The sequence below is a fragment of the Cydia pomonella genome, chromosome 27 (assembly GCF_033807575.1).
Source record: "Cydia pomonella isolate Wapato2018A chromosome 27, ilCydPomo1, whole genome shotgun sequence".
NCBI classification, from domain to species: Eukaryota; Metazoa; Arthropoda; class Insecta; order Lepidoptera; family Tortricidae; genus Cydia; species Cydia pomonella.
Window position 1 is genome coordinate 4308465 of NC_084729.1, and position 10064 is coordinate 4318528.

General features: G+C 44.0%; 1 protein-coding gene across 1 annotated transcript; it reads right to left on the minus strand.

Moving 5' to 3' along the window:
• Positions 1-531: 531 nt before the first annotated feature.
• On the minus strand, positions 532-9837 carry LOC133532436 (RNA exonuclease 4-like). The gene is made up of 3 exons (XM_061871111.1): positions 9455-9837; positions 9023-9151; positions 532-1745 (listed from the first exon to the last, which is right to left on the minus strand). Exons 1-3 carry the CDS (start codon positions 9737-9739, stop codon positions 1593-1595), a joined length of 567 nt encoding a protein of 188 aa, XP_061727095.1. The 5' UTR covers positions 9740-9837; the 3' UTR covers positions 532-1592.
• Between the last annotated feature and the right edge of the window lie 227 nt (positions 9838-10064).

Sequence of the window (10064 nt, forward strand, 5' to 3'; positions counted from 1 at the left end):
CCGGGACCATCAGCTTCGTAGGCAGGGTCACTACCCACTAAGCCAAACCGGTCGTCAATAATAGTTTTTTATGTTCTCATCCATTTATACGGTTCCAAAAACAAACTGTGTACAAACTTACAGACACTTGTCGCCTTTTTATAATATACCAGATTTTATTGATATAGTATATTTTATCGATATGCGTAATTTATTTCACTGCAAAGCTATGCTGTTTAAAAAATATATAATTTACCAACTGCCTGCCTTTTAGTAAGTAGTTTATGTAACTGTCACATAATGGAAGGCATTAAATAACGAACGAAAATGAAGCTGATTTTACTTATTAAACACGCTATTACAATTGGCGATTGTTCCGTCACAGAGTACCCATGGCCACTTCTGGTTATTAATCAGCTCGATGTTATCAAAACATGGCATATATCACGTAATAATGTATATGACGTAGCCATATTTTGATAACATGGAGCCGATTAATTTATGCGCAATAACTAAGATCAATTTGGGTTATAGTAATAAAATAAGTTCAGATTATATATTATAACTTTATTTATAGTATACATAAAGGGTTAAAATAATGTACCGATAACTTATAATATAACTAACTGTATAAGGCCTGAGTGGACGCTCGAATTGGGCGTGTAGCGCGGCGGGGCGTGCGGCGTGCATGTTAAACAAGTGCAAACGTATAGGAGCGGCCTTAGTGCCCGCTGCTCATGTCACTTGCCCGACGCCACGCTGCACGCCCCGCCGAACACTCCGCTTCGAGCGTCCACTCGGGCCTTATATACACTAACACGTAAAACATATATTGATGTAAAAACAAAAGCAGTCCAAATGAAAGTTCAGTATAAAAGAGCATGTAAAAAAAAAGCGTAAATTCAAGCAGAGTAGTTCAAAAATTATGCTATGTTTTAGAACGCTAGTTCCGAAAAAAGGTACACAATTTTGAATGCAACTACGAGGGCAATTGCTCTAGTTTATTCGCTATGTCGTGGCTAGGTCAAAGAATTTGATTTCATAAAATGTTATTTTAAAATGGAACACTTCATGATATGGTTATAGTTGGGGAGCCCAAGAGGGGATTTTTGTAGTTACTCGAGAGCGTGAGATTAAGCGACGAGTTATGTTTTGCTACACTGTGGAGTCAGTCTACCTTAACCACTTTTAGTTGATCCGTTGTACCGTCTATGTTGATCCGTTGGTTGGATTTGGTCATTAGTCCTATTGTGCTATTACTAAATCTGACAATTATTCGTGCCTACGTTTTCTTTCTGAAAGTTTCAATGTGAAAATCGGGCGTCGAACTTGTGATCGTCAGATTAAGGTAATGCGTACAAATAATAATCAGATTAAGTTATAGAAAACTTATAGCATTAACTTGGACCAAAACGACCAAATCCACAATCTACTTAACGATTTTTTTAACCCTCGACCTACCCCCGAAATAAATAAAAATACTGTGGATTCTTTCCTGCTTGATTGAATAAAAAACTTGATAGGAATAAAAAGGTTATTAAAATATAATCGCATTAGTAAAAGTAAAAAATTCGCCCCACGTAAGGGTTTTGCTAAGTTTTCTCGAAGTAGGTTTAAAACACCATTTCTTTCTCCCATTCATTTTCAACCAGCAAGTAAAGGTCCATGGCTGCGCGCGCGTCCTCAACCGAGCAATGGTTGCCAACTTGTATATCCCTGTTCAGGTATTTCTTCGCTAAATACTTTAGACTCGGTTTAGTTGATGCCTGGAACAAAATATTTAGTTAAGTCCTTCTACTAAAGTATTGGTGTCACTTCTATAGAGGTAATTTTGATAATTAAAAATAATTACTTACTTAGAAGCACTTTTCTACTGTAACATAGAGAAATAAGTAAGCATAGAGTGCTCACTCCATACATCAGTTTTCTTACCAAATAGCGGGTTATTTCGTAGTCGACATCTAGCGTCAAGTAGCGGATTTATCAGTACCGCTACTTGACACCAGATGTCACACAATTCACGGTCAAAAGTATTTTATAAGTACAGATTAATTATCTAAAGTTACAGAGACATCCAGATCTTGTTAAGCTGTTAGAGAATACCTAGAGTTATAAATAAAATAAAATAGAAAAGCCATTTGCTTCTGGTAAACTCAGCCGTACTTGCGGAACATCCGTGGTCCAAAAGGAGCCGGTCACAAGCCCGGATAAATGAGGAGTGCACAGGTCGTGTTGTCATTTTGGGGGTAACCCCGTCATGGCAACACGCCCCAAAACCCCCAGGGTCAAGGTGGGAGGACGTGCCGAGGGCCCTCACAGCCGGCTGTGGGCAGCGGGGGGTTGGTGCCGATTTGGGCTCGCAAGCGGAAGAGGGGAGGGGGGACAGGGCCTGTGTTGTGTCTGGCGGAAGGGGAGGGGTGGAGGCTGGGGAACCCCGGGGTGTCGTGGAGAGATGCCCTTGGGGTGAAGCGCCTCTATTCCAAACTGGAAGCTGGAGTGGTGGGCATATGTGTACAAGTGTTAGCCCCGGGAGATCATGAGCGACTTCCTTGGGGTAAACCGACGTGCACAGTCCCATCGCAGACAAGCAACGCAGGAGCTGTCCTTCCATGCTTGCGAGCCTACTCGGCACAATCGCTGTCGTGTACGACTATGCGCAGGGGGGTGGCGCCACTGCGTAGGTGTAAATGTTGCTGGGTGGACGGCAAGGGAGCACTGCTACCACTCTAAGTTTATTTCTTCCCATAAAAATTTATAGTGTATGGATAAAGTCGAATCAAATAAAATGAATAAAAATAAAATCATCGCGCAAGCGGAGAAGGAGCCCGCAAACCCGCAAGGGCAGAAGAAAGGGAGGGAGGGAAGCCAGTCGGTGGACCCCCGACCATCGCAGTAGGCGGAACCTTGAGCTCTGGTGAGTCGGAGCTTGGAGGTCAGGAGAGGAGCAGAAAGGGTACCCCGGATGTCCTGCAACTGGAGGGCCTGACACTGCATGAAGAAGAGGCGCTGCTACAATCACCATCGAGGGGGGATACCGTTAGGGAGGCTACACCGGTGGTGAAGGAGCAGTTCCATAAGTACGAGTCGAAGGCTCAAAAGAAGAAAGCGAAACTGCTTAGGAGGAGGGCTACGATTGCTGGGGAAGGGAGTGGCATTCCCGTGGCATTTACCAAGGGGGAGGCCAAACCCGGCCCGAGCAATCGCGGTCTAAAGATGAAGAGACAGAGTACTGATGAGGGTCGCTCGGAGCGTCCTTCGGCGAAGCGCCATAATCAAGGCAAGGCGGCCGCAGAGGGACCACGAAACGTCGCTAAGGCGAATCGAGGTCTCGCTGTGGCTGTATGCCGGGAGGATGGCGTTTCGGTGGATGAGGCTCTGGCGAAACTCATCAGAAAGAAGCTTACGCAGATGATTGAAGTGGTCGTCTTGAAGGTAGTCAGGGGGGAGCCAGGCTTGGTAGCGCCAAGATTCGCTACGTCGGGGTTGGTGTCGGAAGGATTCTTCCTTGTGACACCAAAAACGACGGAGTCGAGGGAATGGCTGCTAAGTCAGGACTTCGGAGAGCTGGGCGGCCACAAAATCATCGTGCGGAAGCTGGAGCAGACTAGGGTGCAGGTTTGGGTTCCGGGCGATACCGACACTGAGTACGTAAAGGAGTTCCTTTACGCTCAGAATCCGGATCGACCGGAACTCAAAATTCTGCAATGGAAGGCAGTAGGTAGAGAGGCACTGGAACTAGGAACCCGACTGACCTATATGGTTCCAGAAGGTGTCGAGGAGAGCTGGGGCGAGGAGAAGACCAAAGTGTTGGACTTCTCGGCCACTAGCGTCCGAGTCCGGATTCTGAGGGCAAATCCAAATCCACAACCCTCAGAATCTAAACAAGAGGAGACAGAAGGAGCACCCGAGCTGATGCAGGAGGCGGCGAAACCCGTCGATGTCCATACAGGAGGAGAGGAGAGTATGGATGTCGCCGGCGATGAACCCTCCGAGTAGCAGCTCGGGGACAATGACACTACACATAGATGAACAGGAGGGTTGACACACAAAGAACACTACACAAACACACACACACCAACACACACACGAATATATGCCAAGTAAACCTCCAGCATTGCAAAGATGCAATGTCCGAGTTAGGACAATATGTTAGGAGGGCCAAAGTTGATATAGCTCTGCTGCAAGAACCCTATGCATGGAAGAATCAGGTGGCAGGCCTGGGACATCTGGGGGGAGCTCTCTACTACGAAAGGAACGGTGAGCTACCTCCTAGAGCATGCATATACGTGAGCAATAATATAAGAAACATGGGTTGTGTCATGACCTTATGTTACAGAGACCTTGTTGTTGTGGAGGCCCACTTCATGAGTGACAAAGGAAGGAGTTACAAGGTGGCACTGGCGTCCTGCTACTTGCCGGGAGACGGAGCAGCACCGACGCTAGAACTAGAAGAAGCGGTACTCAGGTACAGAGGTAAGGGAATTCCCCTACTTGTTGGCTGCGATGCTAACGCACATCACGAGGTGTGGGGTAGCACCGACACCAATGAAAGGGGAGAATCACTAATAGAATTTATTATTAGCAATGACCTAGAAATTATGAACATAGGTAACACACCAACGTTTATAACGAGGGCAAGGAGAGAGGTGCTTGACATTACTATAGCAACGAAAGGGATATGCGACAAGGTAATGAATTGGAGGGTGGATGAGGGGGACAGCATGTCTGACCACCGCAGAATACTCTACAGCATTGAATGTCGCGTAGAAAAGATGTAGGTAAGAAATCCACGAAAAACAGACTGGACGAAGTACGAAGAGGAGCTAGGGAAATCGGCTGTCTCGGGAGTCAGGTATGAGAATGCGAATGACCTAGAAAATGGGGCACTCAGACTGAAAGAGATTATAATAGGAGCATACCACAAGGCATGCCCGGAAAAACTGATACAAACAGGAAAAGGACAGCCATGGTGGAACAAAGAACTGCAGAAGGTAAGAAAGAAGGTACGTAGGGCAATGAGAGTAGCAACGAAAAGGGATGACTCTCAGAGCTGGGACGCGTATAGAGAGGTCAGGAACAAATACACCAGACTGAGAGAGAAAGCTAGCCTAGAGGGATGGAGAAGGTTCACAGGAGACATCAACAGTTACTCAGAGGGGGCGCGAGTGGTAAAACTGCTTGCGGGAGACCGAGCGTGTCAACTGGGGAGTCTGAGAGTGAACGGAGACTTAGTCACGGATCCGGAAGAGATACTAAGTGTCATGCTGAAATCACACTTTCCGGACTGTGAGGAGGTGACAGAAATAGAGAGACAGGAAGGGTGGGGGGAGTCCGACTGGGGGGCGGCACTGGAGGTGGTGGAGGGGGAGAAGGTAGAATGGGCGATTAGCTCCTTCGCGCCCTTCAAGGCCGCGGGCCCTGACGGAGTCCTGCCCGCACTGTTGCAGAAAGGCTATAGATACATAAAAGAGGACCTAGTGGAGTTATACAGGGCAAGTATAGCACTAAGCTACATTCCAAGGGTATGGAGAGAGGTGAGGGCGGTCTTCCTGCCAAAACCGGGTAAGAAATCGTACCAAGAAGCAAAGTCATTCAGAAGCATAAGTCTGTCGTCTTTTGTACTAAAGGCTTTAGAGAAAGTGATAGACAAGCATATAAGAGACAAAGTGGAATGCAGCGGAGATCCGCTACATGCGAATCAGCATGCATACATGGCAGGAAAGTCAACGGAGACAGCCCTACACAATCTAACGGTGAGGGTGGAAAGAGCATTAGATATGAAACAATACGCATTAGGCTGCTTCTTCGACGTTGAGGGAGCCTTTGATAAGGCAACCTTCGAGGCCGTAGAGGAAAGCCTGAAAAGAGAAGGTATCCGACCGACAATAGCACTATGGATAAAAAGAATGCTCAAAGGAAGAGCCATAACGGCGGAGTTGGGCGGAGTAGCAAAGACGATTAGTCCAAAAAGAGGGTTCCCACAAGGAGGATGTCTGTCCCCCCTGATGTGGTGCCTACTGCTAGATTCGATGGTGAAGAAGGTCAATAGAGGGGGCATGTATATGCAAGCTTACTCTGATGATGGAGTGTTACTAGTGAGAGGGACGGTTCTGAATGTCCTAAGAGAGATAATGATAAGAAGTCTCAGACAGGTACTGGGATGGTGCAGAGATAGAGGACTGGATCTCAATCCGTCGAAAACAAAGCTTGTGCTGTTCACGAACAGAAAGATAAAAGAGATAACACCTATAAAGATACAAGATATAGAACTAGAAATGGTGGATGAGATAAAATATCTGGGCGTTACTCTGGATAGAACGCTCAGATACAGAACTCACATCAAGGAGCAGTCGGCAAAAGCCATAAGAACACTGTATCAATGTAAAAGGGCAGTGGGGAAGAATTGGGGGTTGAAGCCGGGAATGATCTACTGGATCTACAAGGCGGTCATACTACCCAGGGTGCTATATGGGGCCGTGGTATGGTGGCACAGGGCCCATATCAAAGAATACCAAAGAGACCTAACCAAAGTACAGAGATTAGCGTGCCTAATGATGACGGGGGCCATGAGAACGACCCCGACACACGCAATGGAGGTAATGCTAGGTTTGAAGCCACTCTGGATTGAGGTAGAGAAAAGAGCCACAGAACAGTGGTACAGAATGAAAGCATGTAAAGAATGGAGAGGAAGCTGCGTAGACAAGAGACACGCGCTGATACAAAGAGAGGCACTATCAAGATTTGAGATGTTGATGGCCAACAACGACCTTATAAAAAGGCAGGAGATATTCGACAAGAAGTACAGGGTACATATAGGAGAGAGAGACAACTGGAAAGTGGAAGTCAGACACCCAACGACAATCTGCTGCACGGATGGCTCGAGAAGAAGCTCAACGAAACTAGCAGGAGCGGGCATTGTGATCCCTAAACTGGGAGAAACAGTATCAATATCACTGGGTAGATATGCTAGCGTATTCCAAGCTGAGGTATGTGCAATAGCGCACTGTGCACGTATAATCAAAGAGAGTGTGAAGCAAGAGGGTGCTGTTGTAATATTTTATTTTTTTATTTTATTTTATTTATTAAGGTCTACCAACAGTTATTACATCCAATACGTTTACATAACTCAAAAAAAGAAACATTCAGTGATGCATAACTAATTATAGGTAAACACAGCATGCAAAAGAAAAAACAATTTCTTACTTAACATAAAGTGAAAGTTACAGGTTAAATAACAAAAATAAATTAAACTTGTTTATACTATAGATTCATATTCAATAATTTTCGGAACCTGAGCAATGAGTCAGAATGAATATCGCAGCAGTGGCTAAGTTTATTGTATAATCTACATAGTCGTGGAATGGGTGAATTAGCGCCTAAGACGGTTTTCCTAAATACCGGAGACAAAAGGTCTATTGTGTTCCTAGGATATCTATATGGGACTCATCTAATTTTGCGCAAAAGTTGTGCGCAAATCTATATAATTATTTAAAAGTTTATATAAAAATTGAAGATCAAGCATGTCTCTTCGTTTATCAAGAGTATTAATTTGGAAGTGTTGTAATCTTACTGAATAAGATGTATATTTGCTAGCTAATGGTGTGCGACTAGATATATGCCAAAGAAATCGTTTCTGAATTCTCTCTATCCTGAGGCAATGAGTTGAATAATGAGGCCGCCATACCGTGCTACAATATTCCAAGATATTACGCACGAAACAGTTATAAAGAAGGATTTTGGTTTTTACTGTTCGAAAATGTTTACCGGTTCTTATAATAAAGCCTAGCATTTTAGAAGACTTCTTAATAATAGCATCGATGTGCGGTACAAAGGTCATCTTTTTGTCAAATATAACTCCCAGGTCTTTGATATGATCAACTTCGTTAAGATGTTCCCCAGCGATGTGGTAGGATGAATCTATATGGTTATAATTTCTAGTAAATTTTATATGTAAACATTTTTTGATGTTCAACTGCATGGCGTTGTCAACGCACCATTGATTCACTCTGTTAAGGTCACTTTGCAACAGATCCACGTCTCCAGGTGTGGTTATTCGCCTAGCAAACTTTAAATCGTCGGCATATAAAAACGGACAAGAATTCACAAAACAATTTTGTATATCGTTTATAAAGATATTAAATAGGATAGGACCAACGTGAGATCCCTGCGGAACTCCTGAATGTCTGAACGCCTGCTTCCGGCCGGGCGTCCCTACACTACATCTACATCTACATAAGCTGTTAGAGAATACCTAGAGTTATAAATAAAATAAAATAGAAAAGCCATTTGCTTCTGGTAAACTACTTAATCTGTACTACATGTTTTTAAATAAAAAGTTTCTTAAACCTAGGTTACACCAGAACCCTCCTTGGAGGTGTAGGCCTCTTCCAGCTGTCTCCATTTGAGGGCCTTGGGCCACCCATATCCAGTTGGCCCCCGCTACTATTACCAAATAGCTAGAGCTACAGTTAGACCAAGTTAAGTCTGCAACGATTTTGATAGCACACGACAGTGTTAATTATACATCATAATTTCATGGAAGTTTGATGTTTAAAATAACACTTGCACTGCATGTGCTATCAAAATCATTGCACACACCACACTGTCCACCAACGTAGTACCCAAAACAGTTTTCCAGGTCAGAGGTATTGACCAACCACAATCACAGTTAAATCACGACTTATTTTGATAACCTCCCGTACTTTTTGCTGAATCACAAATTTTTCTTTCGCAAGCATGGTCTCCTTATCGAAATGTATAATAGTGATTTGAATCCGAATCCAATACATGTTCCGTCACCGCAGAGCCCCGGCTATCCCTGTTCTTCATACTATGTATGTGCTCAGATAATCTGGTGGAAATGTTTCGGCATATCCCTCCTAAGTAGTTTCTCCTACAGGAGCAAGGAATCATATATACGCCCGATCAGTTCCAAGGCTCCCTATCCTTTGGCGAACACAACACGTATCTTAGCTTCATATGAAGACCGTACTTTTGTACCTACTTTAAAATTAAAACAAATATAAAGAAGTATGTGACTTACATATCTAAAAGGTTTGTACAAGGAAGTATCCCGGATATCATTAGCCGGGTGGTTTAATTCTAAAGCTGCGAAGTCAAATTTCAAATCATGACCAACCAAAATGCAATCTTGAAGGATGCGTGACACCTCCTGAAAATATCAAGCAATTATGACACAATTTTTATCACAATGGACCCGCTGGATGGGTTCTCCATTCCAAGGGCTTGGCTTTTCACATATTTATGCCACTGTGACCCTGGTGGCCGACTGGCTCAGGCACCTGCCGCGATAGCAAAGGACGCTGGTTCGATTCCAGCCTGGGACACTAGAGGTCTAGTCGCTTTTTCTTAGTATATGAAATTTTTCAGTTCATATTGTATAGGTAGGATATTGGCCAATCGTACTGTCATTTTCATATGGATATAAAAACAGATTTAATAAAGACATACTAACCTGCCTGACCATATCAAATGTCTTCTTAGCACCAGCGAGATCTTTTTCACGTACTCCACTCCATGGCGTTCTATAATCTGTTACCGGCATAGACGGGATAACATACTCATCATAGATGACTCTTCGTCTATCGACGATGGATACTCGTGCAAGTATGTTCACAGAGCCGGAGGGGCCCCCGCCAACACTTTCTGTATCAATCGCTACAACTCGCTTAGAAGAACATGATTTCTTAAGCAACCAAATTATTGTAACAGCACCACCAAAGATTATATATGGGAGCATATTGTTAATTGTAAGTCACGGTGTAGTTGAGAATGTGAACTGAAGTCTATAAGAATATCAAGGTTAGGAACTTTCTTTTTTTTTCCCGTCTAGGTGACTGACCTGACAAGTTATTATAGGTGTTTTTCATATCTATACCGCTTTGCCGTATTTTTTGAGCATTTGTGGATTACAAACACGGCAGCAATGCCCTCTGATTGGTTGATTTTGAGTAAGAGTTGAAAAACGCTTCAAAGTTTTGACAGATGATTTTTGTTTAAATGAGAGTGTTGCCCTGATAATGGGGATTCCCGTAATAGTATCGCATCTGAGGGCCTACCACGAA